The sequence below is a fragment of the Artemia sp. Qi Xiang Cuo genome, chromosome 9 (assembly GCF_049724085.1).
Source record: "Artemia sp. Qi Xiang Cuo chromosome 9, ASM4972408v1, whole genome shotgun sequence".
In the NCBI taxonomy this organism is placed as follows: domain Eukaryota; kingdom Metazoa; phylum Arthropoda; class Branchiopoda; order Anostraca; family Artemiidae; genus Artemia; species Artemia sp. Qi Xiang Cuo.
The window spans coordinates 55,825,002-55,841,797 of NC_142802.1; the positions used below are offsets into that span (position 1 = coordinate 55,825,002).

The 16,796-nt window shown below is 35.6% G+C and overlaps 1 protein-coding gene across 7 annotated transcripts in view; it reads left to right on the plus strand.

Moving 5' to 3' along the window:
* LOC148948839 (immunomodulatory peroxidase-like) overlaps positions 1–16,796 on the plus strand; it is a 130,894-nt gene that overhangs the window by 24,400 nt on the left and 89,698 nt on the right. For all 7 annotated transcript variants that reach the window (XM_089094738.1, XM_089094741.1, XM_089094739.1 and 4 more), the window contains exon 3: positions 6,201–6,471. In XM_089094738.1, coding sequence (XP_088950864.1) covers positions 6,201–6,471 — 271 coding nt within the window. The remainder of the gene's footprint in view (positions 1–6,200; positions 6,472–16,796) is intronic.

Consider the following 16,796-nt stretch of genomic DNA (forward strand, 5'->3'; position numbering starts at 1 on the left):
ATGTTGTACAGTTTTTTTTTCTCTACAAGATGGTGTAAAAATCATTTCTGTTGCAATTTGTTTGCGGTCAAGTCCTATTTGACGCTAGATTGACTGTACTAATACTATATACTGTTAGCCAGAGATGGTAAAATCACTGGTAAATCGTTTCGCATCTATCATTAGCATAAAATCAGCTGTGTTTATAATGTTTGAAACAACATTTATATCACTGATGTTAAGAATAAATAAAGAGCTATGTCAAAGTCTGTGTTTCAAAATCTAATTCAAAAAGTATTTAGGCAAAAAAAGAAAAACAAAATTGCACTTGATATTAAAACTATCTGCCAATGTTTGTTTTGTAGCTTATGAAACTTAAGTTACCGATATCTTGCCCTTAGAGTCATATTTGGAACTAGAAAAAAACATTCATTTTGACCGCAGCATCGAGATTATGGAAGACAAAATAATCTATGTAAATAATCTATAACAATACTGATAACCAGAACTTGAAAAAATCACTGCCAGATAGTTTCACGCCGCTTATCTGCATAAATTAGTTGTGTTTGCAGTGTCTGAAACATGTTATAAACAAGAATTACTCTCTGATTTTAAGGCCTTTCCATACCTTAAACATAATTTTGTGAGTCTCAGTGTCGGCTGGCCGTCTCAAAGACAAAGAATGCAATAAAGAGGAATTCTCCAAGCGAAATAGGGAACTCCCAAAGATAGCAAATTATTCAAATAATATTTTTTTAAAACTTTGGTAAAAATTGATAGGGGATCTTAAATGAGTCAACAGTTCAGAGAGCTAACGAGAGGCTAGTTTAAAATAAAATAAAATATAGTCTTTTGCTAATTTTCAAGCAAACCGATGTCTATTCAATGTACCTACAGTGTAAATAATATGCCCTCTTTGTTGAAAAGGTTTTCAATCAAAGCGGAGCAGCACCACATGGAATTCCCAAAGCTGTCAAATTGTTTAAATGATATATTCTTTTATACGGCTTTTAACGTTTTCCTAGTAGGTATGCTAGAACATTTCTAGGGACTGCCAATTCCTGAACTTTAAAAGAAATTTCTGCTCCGTTTAATCGAAAAAAACAAAACTTACACTTTCTAATGATGCAAGTTTCATTAAATCTGAACATTTCTATCTCTGTCACAAAACAGGAGAAGTTAAATGGCTTTTCCTAAGATTTTAGGGAAAGTAGGTATCGGCTTCTAGCTTTCTTTGATTTATTCAGATCTCTTATCCAAGCTCTACAAGTTGTGGCAAGACCGCCCAGTCAATTCTAAGTAATGGGGCAACAGAAACTAAAAAAGTTACGATGGACGAGATAGGGCAATTCTTTAAGGTATCCATGTTATTAAGCATAAAACAAAAGCTACCACCGAATGCCGACTATTTTGAAAGTACATTACCATATTAGTCTAATACCATTCACCAACGTAAGATGAGCCAACGTAAGTTTCTAACTGACGTTAAAAATGGCTGTAAAATACAAAAGACTCGCCCTTGACATTAGAACTATTTACCGTGTTTAGCTTGTAGTTCATCACTACAAATTGTTTAAAATTCATTTGCCCAGACATTACCCTTAGACTCCGACTAGGAACTAGAAATCGTCATTTGTTAGGAAAACCAAACTGAAAGTCAGGAAGCCAGAATACCTTGGTTATGGTCACAAATGCTTAAGCAGTACCTTTTACTCACAGTTTATATAATTATCCAGTAAGTTTACCGCAGATGATTTCTGGCTCTTCATTCTCGGTGCGAACAAAAAGCTCCTCCCACTTATTTCTGCACTTATTGTCCACTTGCTGGTGAGCTGGCCAAGTGATTTTGTCAGTACTTGTTCCGTAGGTGATTATTCTTTGTCTACCCGTGAAAAGATCTAATGCCGCTTATGTTTATATCTGCAAAACGTTCTCTGGAGCACTCGCACCTCGGTCCGGGTTTTTATAATGGGTGAGATAGGGAAAGATCATACTGGATAATTATATAAACTGTGCTTTTACTAGAGCAAGCTCTGTGCATGTTGGCCGGAAGATTGCTTCGGAATTTTGCTGCTTCGTAATACAGCTGAGGATAATTTGAAGCTGGATCTTCTTAGCCCTAGTGACTGGTCCGAGGTTTTAACATTCTCAAACTTTCACGTTTCCTTGGGGGGGGGAATGATCCCCTTTGAATTGTAAATAGCGACGAAGACCACACTGCCTTTCCATCATAAACAAATAAGTAGAACAACAGGGAAATTTTTATACAAGACAGTGGAACGCAACTTTAAATGAATATTTCGACCCTATACCCAAGGGCCGTCCTCAGCAAAACAGACGAAGAGAATAAAAACACTGTAAAAGAAACTTACATTAAAATTCAATCATTAAAACTGTTTAAAAAAAATGTTTTAAAACAACCCTAATATCATTACTTCAAGGACGTTCAACCAGGACTGGTACTCCAAACGAAATGGACAGAGAACAATTCATTCAGATGGAATTAAAATACTTACAGACAAGCTTTTAAAGCTAATCTCGCCTTCTTGGCAGCCAGCCTAGAAGGTCTATTCGTAATAGGTTGAGTGGAGTTATTTAAGTTATTTACAGGTTTTTTAATATAATTAGTCAAATCATTTTAAATTAAATTTGTGTATGGGGCATTAAGTGAATATTCCCACAAATCTCTATTTAAAGGAATATTACTATTTATTTTGATTTTAATTTCAAGTGCCTCTCGAACAACCTGTTTTATGCCTAAATCATTGCTAATAAGGCAAGTTTCATCAAACAGCATTTTATGACTAGGGTTATCGTATATGTGAATGCTTAAAGCAGAGTCAAAGGAAATATTTGTACTATTAGAATTTAAAGCTTTAGTTATATCATTTTTGTGTTGTTGTAGGCGTTTTTCTAAATTTTGATGGGTTCTACCAACATAAAAATGGCCACAGTCACAGGGTATTTGATAAACCTTTCTCTGGCGAGTAGCTGGGGTTATATTTTTATCAGAATTTAACAAATTCATGATTTTAAAATTATTTGTAAATACAACATAAAAATTATTTTGTGTGGAAACTTTTTTTAAACTTGTGGTGAATTTTGGAATATATGGAAGATAAATTATATTTGAGGGCTTGACGGGAACATCACATTGCAAAAGACCCTTAATTTTACGGGAGTGTCTTGCCAATCTTCGGCTAATTGTATTGTTAATAAAGACAATAGAATAAATATTTTTTTAAACAGTTTTAATGATTGAATTTTAATGTAAGTTTCTTTTATAGCGTTTTTATTCTCTTCGTCTGTTTTGCTGAGGACGGCCCTTGGATATAGGGTCGAAATATTCATTTAAAGTTGCGTTTCACTGTCTTGTATAAAAATTTCCCTGTTGTTCTACTTATTTGTTTACCTTTGAATTGTGTTTGATGGAGTCAAATGAATTGTGTTTGATGTGTGTATGGAGTCAAATGAACTTTCAGGTGACTGCCAATATGGATTCCGCCATAAGTGTTCAACGCTTGACAAATTAATAGCCAAACACAAGGAGTGGATCGAACTTCTCGCAAAGGGTACGGCACATTGCTTAGCTCTTTCACAGAGTATGGCGTCGTGGCCTACTGAAGAAACTTTACGTGTATAGTGTCAGAGGACGTCTGTTAAAGGTTACTGAGAGCTTTCTTTCTGATCGCGAGTTGTTCTTGACTGGTTCACTTCCCTCAAATATCCAATAAAGGCAGGCATACCCCAGATTAGTGTATTGAAACTTATGCTTTTTATTCTTTAAATGAATGACATGGGAGATAACCTTGCGGGCTCTCTCCATCATTTTGCCGATGACAGCATAATACATATGGCCATCCCAAAACATGAAGACCCAATAAAAGCCTCCCTTCTCCTACAGACAGATATTTTGAAAAATGAAAAGTGGTTAGATGCCGGGATGCTCATTTTCAATGTATAGAAAACTAAAAAAGCTGATGATCCCCCGATCAAAAGTGACGCGCATACACCCCAACTTTATCTTCATAAAAGAAGTTACATAAAAAGTCGACGAGTTCATCTCCATGGAATCGACTTGTCCACAGATCTCTCTTGGAAAACTCATTCCGATCGGGTGAGAACCTCTGGGGATTACCTTTTGCTACAAGAACCTTCTACCACTCAGCTCACTTTACAAAATTTGCATCAAACCCATCGCCAAGTTTGGATGCCCACTGTGCAGGTGCTCCAAAAATATTATTGATGCCACTCCAAAAGATCAAAATAGGGCTAATAGAGCAGGTTCGGTCGTTCCCTACGAATTTTTCTAGTCTGTTATTGAGAGGTTTCATTTAGCCTCGATGGCTGTTTTTACAAGCATATAAATTCACCTCCTTCTCTAGAGCCCTCCTGTATTGTGCCCTTGATTGTCGAACCGACAAGACATACTCGAAGGCAAACAACTTGGTTCAATTATCCACATAAACTAGATAAAGTAAGGGGCCCAGCACAGAGCCCTGTGGCACACCACACTTCACAGGAAAAGAAGATGAGACTACATCAATTAAAACAACGTTGAGGGACCTACCATAAAGATAACGCTCAAACCATCTTAGACAAAGTCCTTTGATTCCAAGACTTCTCATTCGGTGAAGCAACACTTTGAAATCGATGGTTGTTTTTACAAGTATATAAATTCACTTCCTTCTCTAGAGCCCTCCTGTATTGTGCCCTCAATTGTCGAACCGACAAGACATACTCGAAGGCACACAACTTTGTTCAATTATCTTATGACCGGCAAGCCGAGACCAGAGTATTTGAGGAACAGCTTAATTCAATGTTACACTTTAATCTAGAATGGTTTTCCTGGGGAAGTTATTCTAAAATCTTCTCTGTTGACTCTTTCGAAAGAAGATTCAACAGTAATTTAAAACCTCGATAAAAGACTAATGGTAAATCAGATACTTAATTATACCTGGTGCCGCGAATTTAGGAATAAAAAAAGGAAGACGACTCCTTTAACAAATATCTTATAGGACTTGCTGTAAGCATACTTGGAAGTATTTTAGAAATTTAAGTAATTTGAAACTAAATTTTAGTTAACAAGATTTTTTTTTGGATTTAATAATTTGCAAAATAGCACGTGACAGCTAGTACCTCAATAACTCGAACAATTTTTGAATTAGTATAATTTTAAAGGGCATTTTTGGGTAACGTCTGGTCGTGCAGATGCTTGTCACTCAAGCTGCTTCATGGTCTGTTAACTGGTTTTTGCGGATGCATGAATGCGTTTATAAGATTATTAAGTCTAAAAACTTCTTAGATAGTGAAAGTTTTTTTTAAACTATAGGCCTAAAAAGTTTAGTTTTGGCATTTGATTTTGCAATGTGTGTTTAATATATAAAAATAAAATAGTTTTCCCATAAGGCAGTTTTCTTGCCGACACTGCCAAATATATACAGTAGGTAGATAAAAAAAAGCTTTTTTTTCAAATCACAGTACAGAGTGAACCTATAAATAAGATAAATATCCCTATATAGGGGGGGGGGGAGGGGCAGCCACCCACTTAAATCCTATGCTATTTATTCTTAAGTTTAACATGTGCTTTATTGATAATATTATTTATCTATGAAAAAATAATCTAAATTAATCAAACTAGAAACGTGGAAAAGGGCACAGAATAGTTTTTATAGCCATTATAATTGGCGTGCACTGCAAAAATCTAAATGATATTTAGATACTAAGTAATATAAGATAAAGTATATACTAAAAAAAGAAGACGAAAAACAAATTCAAAAATGTAAAGTCATGATGAAACTTTCCAGATATTGACCATATTCAAAATTATCACCAACAAGCGTGTTATTTCTTTTACCAGCCCCCCCCCCCGCCCTTTTTATATTGTGTAGCTATTTTCATATAGTTTTCATTATTCGTTCATTTTGAAAGAGACAGAACTTCAGCTGCAAAATTTAATAAATAAAATAATAGTTGCTGAAAAATAATTTTTATCATCTTATTTGTCAGAGGTGGGAAAATACGTTGTAAAATTATGCAAAAAATGTCTTAGACTGACTTTCCATTTCCAAATAAAACAAATAACTTTCTTCTGTTTTATCTGTAGAAATGCACTTGTATAAATAATGATGAGAAGGAAATGGGTGAAATTTAACTAATATAAATGGTAGTATCTGACTGGAGTAATATAGCAACTTATTCAATTTCAAATTGTTTTATAGGTAGGCCCCCACTTTTCAAGCGTCAAAACAAAAAAGTTCAGCTTAGAACTCCTATCGACATCTACGATTTGAACGCTGCAGCAGAGGAGGGCCAGGTTCAAATCAAACTTCTCGGCGAAACTGAAAAACTTCTTTTGAAAAAAGGAATCCAAGTTCAAAGAAACACGCCCGCTTTTGGTCACCTCCTTTTTTTCCAAACTTCTACTGCGGCAATAGGCTTTTCAAGGAGCGCTTTGCTTGCAGTCGAAAGTACTGAAGCTCTTAGTAGAAGGTATGTCTTTTTTCAAGTCTCAAGAAAACATCATACAGATAACACAAGTTCCTTAAGAAAAACAACTATGGTGTCACAAATGTTACACAATTCAGCACACCTATACGGAATCAAAATAATAAAGAAATAGCTTATAGTGCTATTAGATATTTGCTTCAAGTGTTATGTGTGTACTCCTTATTTATTCAAAAGGCGACTTGGGACGTATTTGCAAAGCTATTTTGTCTTGCACATTCGCTAAAACTAAATGGGTTCAAACAAAATTTTAACCGTAAATTACAGAAGATTTCACCTTATAAATTTATATATATATATATATATATATATATATATATATATATATATATATATATATATATATATATATATATATATATTTGTAGTCATCAAATTTGGTTCCTCAAATTTTGCTATGGAACTGACTAATATAATAACGAAATTTTTATTTCCCAAAATTCAGCATAGCTAATATAGTGAATTTTCGTTAAAAGTTTCATAACAAAAAACTATTACATAGCTGTCTCACAACTATGACACAATTCAGAAAACCTTCAAATAATCAAAATGATTAAAAAATAGTTATAGATCTACCCATTTAATATTTTGGGTATATACCTACCCAATACACTGCCATAAAATCTTCTGCCGAAAACTCATCGACTGTAATATACTCCTAAGGGAAAAAAAATGTATTCTACAAAGAAAACAATCTACAAGAAAACGGAAAAGCGCGATGACTTAGATATTTTTGGTAATTAATTAAAAAAAGAAATTTCGACAAAATAAGTTTTTCAAAGAAATGTAAAGAACTCCATTAAACCAAATATGGGCAAAAATAGAATTAAATAATTTATCAAGCGTAAAACTGCCACAAATCAGCATCAATAAATGAATGAAACCCAAAAAGAACAGAAATTGCAATAAATAACCCATTCAAACTCAAAACGAGCAAAAATTAACAGGGCTAAGGCCCACAACCTCTATGCCTTCTCAAAGCCAGAACATAATTTGCATTTTACTGAAAAAGTTAAAAAGAATTTGCATTGTCAGTTCAATATACATACGCTCATATTTATTCCTTCAAATCTAAAAATTTTTGATTTATTAAAGTTATAAAAGTGAAAACGCTGATTTGTGGTAGTTTCTACGATAGATTATTTAATTCTATTTTTGCCCATTTTCGGTTTAATGGAGTTCTTTTCTTTTCCTTGAAAAACTTATTTTGTGGGAAATGTTTTTTTTTAAATTAAATTCCGTTCGTTTTATATTGACATACAGTAGTCTTTTAGAGGGATTAATTAAAAAGACTTTCGGAGAAATGAGTTTTTCAAAGAAAAGTAAAGGCCGTTTTAAACTTAAGCTCAGCAGATACAAATACCTGTTAAAATTCAAAGTCAAAACGACCAGAAATTACTATTAAAGAATAAATGAAACCCAAAATGAACAGAAATTAAATAAACAATCATAGGAAAAAACATACAACAAGTAATAATATAAATGAATAAATAAATCTTAAAGGGAGTAATGCTTCGATTGAATATGAAAATCAAGCTTAAAACGAAAAAAATATAACGAACAGAAATGAAATAAACACTCAATTCAAACAAACATACAATAGATATTGATTTAAATGAATAAATAAATCTTAAAACGAGTGAAACTTGAATTGAATATGCAAATTAAGCTTGAAACGAACAAAAATCACTACAAACAAGAGTTTGGGTATCGCCTCCTTCTCTCACTGTAAAAGTCTAAAACCTACTGCGTCATTGCCGCTTTACTTAAAACTATATGCGTATTGAACAGTCTTGGAAAGTATACACAACATCAAATTGAATATTTGATATATAATGATATTATTTTTGAAAGATCCATCAGTTCAAGGATTTATTTCATTTTATTTTTATTTTCAATGCTGTAAGAACTAGAAAAGAAAATATTTGTAATATAATTCGTTTTCAGTTAAGCGCCAATGACCCAGTAGGCTTTTGATTTTTATTTACAGTAAAGGAAGGAGGCGGTATCCAAACACTTGTTTGTAGTGAAACTATATTCGTCTTGAGCAACTTTAAAAAAAGCTAATAAATTAAACTGAATATTTGATGTATAATGATATTAATTGCTGAAAGCTCATCAGCTAAAAATTTTACTATAATTTTAATGTTTATTTTCAATATGAAGTACAAAAGAAAATATTTGTAATAAAATTGGTTTTCAGTAAAGCGCCAGTGACGCAGTAAGTATTAGACTTTTACACTGAGAAAAGGAGGCGGTACCCAAACTCTTGTTTGTAGAGATTTTTGTTCGTTTCAAGCTTGATTTGCTTATTAAATTTAAGTTTCACTCGTTTTAAGATTTATTTATTCATTTAAATTAATGTCTATTGTATGTTTGTTTGCATTAATTTTTTATTTAATGTGTGTTCGTATTAAGTTTCATTTATGCTTAAATAGCAAAATATTTTTTTCGTTTTCAGCTTGATTTTAATATTCAATCTAAGCATTACTTCCCTTAAGATCTATTTATTCATTTATATTACTACCTGTTGTATGTTTTTTCCTATGATTGTTTATTTAATTTCTGTTCGTTTTGGGTTTCATTTATTCTTTAATAGTAATTTCTGGCCGTTTTGAGTTTGAATTTTGACAGATATTTGTATCTGCTGAGCATAATTTTAAAATGGCCATTACTTTTATTTGAAAAAATTATTTTTAGGAAAGTTTTTTTTAATTAATTTTTGTTCGTTTTTGGCTGCAAAAAATTTCAAGTTTTGAAAACCTCCTAATTTAAAAATCAAACTTAAAAAAAAATCAAATCTTTATCAAAGTGTCAAAACTGGTATTAAAGTAACAATATCAAAGTGAAAAAATTTTGCCCCCTTTGAAATGAGCCCTCTTTGAAGTTTATACGAGGACCCCTTCTATATGAACTGCGTCTGGGAAAAAAATCGATGGAGTGTGGGGGGGGGGGGCTAGCTGCCCTCCGATCACTTTTTACTCACAAAAAGTGAATTACAACTTTCCATTTCTAATAAAATGAGCCTTCTATGAAGTTTGTAGGAATATGCCTTCAATAACAGCCGTATGTACTGCCAGGGTAAAGCTTGCAACGCCTACCCTCGGACCCTGGGGGGCTGTGTTGGAACCAGCGTTTTTCTTTTTAGAAATTTGAACTATTTTTAACAAAATGTTTATATCAAAATTTTTATCTGATACATTTAGAGAGTGGAGGGGGGAGGGCTAATTGTCTTCCGATCTCTTTTGACTCTTAAAAAGTGAACGAGAACTTTCAAATTAGATGAACCCTCTCCGAAGTTTCTACGAGCACCCCTTCCATAAAAACGATATATGCCCCAAGAGCATTACTTACAACGCCTGCCTCCGGGCCCTGGGGGGTTGCTTCAACACAGGAGTTTTTCTTATCTGACCTTTGAATTATTTTAATGAAATGGCTATTTAAAAGATTTCATCGGATAGGCTTAGAGAAAAATGATGTGTGGGGGGAAGCTAGTTGCCCTCGGATATCTTTTAACTCTTAAAAAGTGAACTAGAACTTTCAATTTCCAATCAAATGAGCCCTCTCTGAAGTTTATGCGAGCATCCCTTTCATAAGAACCATACACGTCCCAAGGACAACACTTACAACACTTACCATCTGGGCCCTGGGGGGTTGTGTTGACACCGGAATTTTTGTTATATAAATTTTGAACAATTTAAAAAAACTGGCTATCTCAAAAGTTGTAGCGGATGGGTTTGGGGAAAAAAGAGATTGGGGGGGCCTAGTTGCCCTTAAATATCTCGACGCTTAAAAAGTGAACTAGAACTTTCAATTTCCAATCGACTGAGCCCTCTTTATAGTTTATACGAGTATCCCCTCCATAAGAACCATATATGCCCTTAGGACATAACTTAGAACGCCTTCTTCCGGGCCCTGGGGGGGGGGGTGGTATTTACACCAGGTTTTTCTTATCCGACCTTTGAACTATTTTTTTTTAACAAAATGTCTATCTCAAAATTTTCATCAGATAGGCTTGGAAAAATAAGGCGTGAGGGGGGGGGGAGGGGGGCTAGTTACCCTCGGATGTCTTTTGACTATTAAAAAGCAAACTCGAACTTAAATTTCCCATCAAATGAGCCCTCTGTAAAGTTTATACGAGTATCCCTTTCATAAGAACCATATAATCCCCAGGGCATAACTTAAAACGCCTGCCCCCAAGCCCTGGGGGGTTGTGTTGACACCTTAGTTTTTGTTATCTTACTTTTGAACAATTTTTAACTTAATGGCTATCTCAAAATATTTATCGGATGCATTTGGGGAAAAAGGGGCGTGGGGGGTGCCCCCCAATCTCTTTTGACTCTCAAAAACTGAACTAGAACTTCCAATTTCCAATCAAATTAGTCCTCTCTGAAATTTTGCGAGCAACCCTTCCATAAGAAGCATATATTCCCCCAGGGCATAACTTACAACGCCTGCCTTCGGGCCCTGGGGGGGCTGTGTTGACCCCGGAGTTTTTGTTATATGGTCTTTGAAGAATTTTAAAAAAATGGCTATCTCAAAGTTCTTATCAGATGGGTTTGAGAAAACAAAGGGCGTAGAGAGAGAGGGCTCTGTACCCTCCAATCTCTTTTGACTCTTAAAAAGTGAACTAGAACTTTCAATTTCCAATCAAATGAGCCCTCTTTGAAGTTTATACGAGCATCCCTTCCATAAGAACCATATATAACCCCAGGGCACAACTTACAACGCCTGCCTCCGGGTCCTGGGGGGTTTTGTCGACACCTGACTTTTTGTTATATGATCTTTGAACTATTAAAAAAAAAAAATAGCTATCTCAAAATTGTTATCGGATGCATTTAGGAAAAAAGGGCGTGGGCGGGGCTGTTTACCCGCCGACATCTTTTGACGCTTAAAAAGTGAACTAAAACTTTCAATTTCCAATCAAATGAGCGCTATCTGAAGTTATTCAGAGAGTATACTAGCATTCCTTCCATAAGAACCATATATGCCCCCATGGCATAACTTATAACCTTTGCCCTGAAGACCTTGGGGGGAAGCAGTGTCATGCTGAATGATATAATATCCAGAACTTTCAAAAGCGTTGAAGAAAATGGCCAGACTAATAATTTGATTGAATGTGTTTTGGGAAAGGGTGCGTGTAGAACGGCGTTTTGTTGCCCTCCAGACGCTTTTAACTATCAAGCAGGACAGTACCCATTTCAATTTCCAATCCAATGAGCACTTTTTGAAGTCTCTACGACAAAGCTTTCAATAAGATCCTTGTATACCCCCAGGACATTACTTACAACCCTTGCCTTGAGAGTTGTGGGGGGGTTGTCATCCTAAGAGACCTAATTTCCAGAATTTTCAACCACATTGAACAAAATGGCTATCTCAAAATTTTTACTGGATGTATTTGGGAAAAAGGTGGGCGTCAGAGGGGGGTTAGTTGCCCGCCAATCACTTTCGACTATTAAAAAGGGCACTAGCCCTTTAAATTTCCAATTGAATGAGCCCTTTTTGAAGTTTCTACGACAAAGCTTTCCATAAAAAGCATATATGCCCCCAGGACATAACTTACAGCCCTTGCCCTGAGGGGTGTGGGGGAGTGTCCTCCCCAAAAACATAATTTAAATCTGGAAATCAACTACGTAGAGCAAAATGGCTATCTCGAAATTTTGATTGGATTTGTTTGGGGAAATGGTGGGCGAGGGAGGGGTGCTCCTTGCCTTCCAGTCACTTTTGACCCTTAAAAAGGGCACTAGAACTCTCGATTTCCAATCGAATGAGCCCCCTTTGAAGTTTTTACGATGACTCCTTCCATATGAAGTGCCTCTGGGAAAAAAAACAACAAAACATTGGAGCCTTATGGTCTTTACTATAGGCAACGCTATAGCGTTGCCTCTGAAAAAGAATTGGAAGGCTGATTGCCCTGCAATCACTTTTGGTTCTTAAAAAGGACTCTAGATTTTCTAATTGCCAATCAAATTAGCTCCTTTAAAACATCAATGATATTACTAGTTATGATATATCAGCACTGCCTATGATATTGTTTAAATGTCCTTTTAATACCTGCATGCATATAGTTTTTTTGTATAATTGAAACTCCCTCTAAACGTTCCCTAAAAGTTTCAACTTATTGCCCTTAGTGTGAATAGTTACAGTAGAAGTAGCATTAAAAGTATACACATAATGTCTTCTGGCTAGTTTAAAATCCGCCAAAACTTACCCTGAAAGGTATAACTTAATAATGTATGCCGTTCTTGTGATATTACTTTGTCACTCTTTTGACAATCTCCATGATCATAGTTCGTTTTTATTTTGTTCAACATCTGCCGAATTATTCCTTGAAAGCTTCACCCTAATCCTCTTAGACTGTGTAGTAGCAATAGCTGAAGTAGCAGTAGTAGAATTAGTAGCAGTATGCACATATCACCTTCGTTTGCTTTTGTTCAACATCTCCTTCAACACACGATATTCCAACTTAATACACAAATTGTTTCTTACGATATGCTCTTTTGACAATCTAAATACACACAGTGTTTTATTAGTTCAAATTTGCCATCAATATTCTCTCAAATTTCACCTTCATTGCCATTACCTTGACAATATTAGTATCACAGTTGTAGAGGTGGTAATAGGAGAAGTAGTTGCAGCGTTTGTTTTGTATTAGTAGTCGTAGTAGCAGTAGTAGCAGCAGTATTAGTCGTAGCATGTACATCTTGCCGTTTGATCAGTTGAATATCCCTTTCATGATGCCCAGGAAGTTTCACCTTGGCACGGTAAGCCGTTCCAAAAATGTTGCTGATGTGCCTTTTTGACCCCCCCCCCACCCTTGGTGCCTTTTTCATCTTAATACGCTACTCTAAGCCTTGCAAGTTTTTGCAATTGAAATAGTATGTTGTTGTTGTAGTTGTTTAATAGTAGTTGTTTAATCGAGAGGAGGAGGGGCTTGTACAAGAATTATTTGGTTGATAAATCATATGAAAATAAGAGGAACGTAAAGAAAGTGGAGAAAGCATTAAAATATGAATTAAGAAGATGTAAAGTAGAGGTTATGATCTAGAAGATACAGCCAGACGGCATAATAGCAAAATATTATCCTGGCATGTTAATAAATGAGAGGGAATATTCAATCTAGACCTGTCCCGGTTAAAGATAGGAGCGGGGCTACAAGGAAAGAGTTAAAGAGAAATGGTCAGAACATTTTAGAATGTGGTAACCCGTGATAGAGTTAAGTAATTGAGAAGTAACTAAGTCATCAAACTCCTTTAGTTCTCAGTTTTATAGATTATGAGCAAGGATTTCATCTAGCTTATAGAAGAGCTTAAGCGAAGGTCCTATCCTTGTAATTGCATACCAGACAAATACATTAAAGTGACTAGTGCTACATACGAGAATAAAATTGCTGCAGTTAAGGTAGGAAATGAGATTAGTATTTGGTTTTGTACGAAATCGGGAGTTACGCAAGGTTACGCCCAACCCCCATTTATATGGATCATTTTGATGGACTTTGTCCTAAGAAGCATAGAAATAGCAATGGGAAACAGGTAATCAATTGAGGAAGTAAAACTCTCCTAGACTTAGATTATGCTGATGATCTAAGAATCCTAGATGGAAATGTTAGCGAAATAAATGCATTTCTAGGGGTTCTGTGAGTTCAGGGTGCAAGAATAAGTTTGAAAATTAACATTAATAAGAATAAGACGCAAAAAATAGGAATAAGTGAAGCTGAAGAGGTGATGTTGGGTAACGAGACGATCGATCAACTGGACAGTTTCGCTTACCTAGGAAGTATTATTAGTAAATATGGTGGGTGCATTGAGGATGTTAAAAGTAGAATATAGTCAAGGCCCAGGGTGTTTTTTCACAGTTGAAAACAGTTTGGAAGACTAAGAAGATAATTTCTGCGCACCGAGATTAAAATATTGGTAGCTACACTGATATAAGTGGTCAAGTGTGGTTCTGAAGCTTGTGTGCTCGGAAAGGCGGATGAGGATCTGCTAGATGTTTTCCAGAGAAATTGCCTACTGATCGTTTTGGGTACTCGACTGACTGACCGTATCTGAAACAGTAAACTGTATGAAAAGTGTGGTTCAATCCCACTTTCTGGGGCTATAATGAGAGAAATCTTGAGATCGCTAGGACACGTTTTGCGGGTGAAGGATGACAGATTGTACAAGATCGTCCTTGTCTGGCAACTGTCTAGGGACAAACGAAAAACTGGCAACCCCCAAATGGGGTGGAAGGATGTCCTGAGGAAAGTTTTAAGGGAGATGGGAACTTTTAGAGAGGGTGTGTAGAGAGAAACTTTGAATAGATTGAGATGCAGGAGAAGCGTTCGTAACTGTATTGGCTTCAGGCGGCTTGGCGCTACAGAGAGTTATTAGTAGTAGCAGTAGTAGGAGACGCATTGATAATTCTGGAATCGAAGATCGTGTATTTAGACTATGCTTTATAAATGTTGAGATTTATATCTTGTATATATTTAGAATAACGTCTAACCTAAAACAATTAATTTCTTATTCACGACTACACAGTAAGAACTTTAACCAAGTAAATTAAAAAAGATAACTATTATTCTTTTTTTTTAGCTTTCTTATTTTTGAAAATGAAGCAGTATTCTCAAATTCAAACTGAATAAAAATTCAAATCCAGAGGTTCCAAAGTATTACTAAAAAGAAGAGTCTGAGTTAGCTACAGAGAATTTTAAGAGTCGAAGCTGCAGTCAGAATTATAAATTTGAATGTTAAAGAGGTTGCAATAGGAATCTAGGTTTTGAACGTCCTAGCCCTACGCCCATGGTTACAAGGACAATGTGTCGTTTATAAAATGACAGTACAGAGACACTGGGGGGGGGTTATTAGGTAATATTTTTCAGGATTGGGGGTCAGCTACTTGAAATACCAAAGTAATCATAGTCCAAAGCTCCTGGATTTTTGTGTTTAGTTGACTTTTGTTGAGTTATTACGGAGAGAGGAGGGAGAGTACGACCTTTGAAGGAAGGACCTACTTTCCGTCTCTACACGCCTCTAAGGTTTGAAGGCTATGTTGGAGAAGAACAAACGGACAAAATGGTTTCTGCTTGAAAGAATATTCTCCAGACCAATCGATTCAATGTCAATTCATGATAGATCTTAATTACGGAAGTTGGATTTGTTCACGGACAAAAGTGTATTAACCGCACTAAGTGCAAACTAATTTGTCTATATTGTCGCCAACGATTTCTGCCAAGCTTGTCCGTATTGTAACCATGGACAATTTATGTATGACCACGATCAGTTCGAAGAAAGCCTTGCATATTTGATATCATGTCAACGAGTGAAAAAATTCAAACCAGTGCTACAGACCTGAAATGGATTCTGAACGGTCAAACTTACTAAAATCTACTGCATTTCTCTTGGATTTCAGCAAGAGTAGCAGACTAGTGATTTGCCCCCCTCCTAAAAGACCAAGAAATTGTAAAACTAGAAAGTGAACAATACGGACAATGACAAAAAGTCACTGCTATGGAATTTGAATGGCTTCAGTGGAATTCTCTAATGGGAAATTTAGAGTAGGGATTTCAAACATTAGGCTGTACGAAAAGTGTGGTTCGTTCCTGCTTTCTAAGGCTATAACGACAGAAAGGTTGAGATGGCTAGGACAAATTCTAGGGACGACAGATTGCCAAAGACTATTCTTTTTTGCCCATCGTCTGCGACTAAATGAAAAGCGGGTCGTCCTCAGTTGGGGTGGGAAGATCTTCAAGGAAAGATTTAAGGGAAATGGGAACATCATGGAAGGGTGTAAACAGGGAGGCCTTGAATAGATTGGGATGGAGGAGGAGTGTGTGTAGCTGTTTTGGCCTCATGCCGCATGGAACTGCGGTAAGTTGCTAGCAGTAGTAGTAGTATTCTCCCGATCAGTTATATAGAGAAATTGCCAATATTGATTTCTGAGCTGTTCTCAAGGAAAGGGTCTGTGGGGCAGTGTTATCAGAAGGATCAAAGTGTGATTGATTACACACTGCCCTGCAGATTTTCCCATTGAGAACAGCTTAGAAGATGTTTTTGACAATTATCTCAGATATATCAAACTTAAGCGCGGCAGTGACGATATTTCCTAGTATCTTAAAATTGCAATAGCTAAAAAATGTGTTCGCACTGTAATGGATTTTAGACGGCCAATTAGTGTTCTATTCTATGACGGTTCTGTGGTTTGTGCAAAATGCTTCGAAGGATCAAATAATCGTTTTAGTAGATCAAAAAACTTGTTTTTTTTTCATAATCAAAGAGGAACTAGGAAGTTATGCAATCAGGCAGCAAAAGAAAGCATATACAAAAATT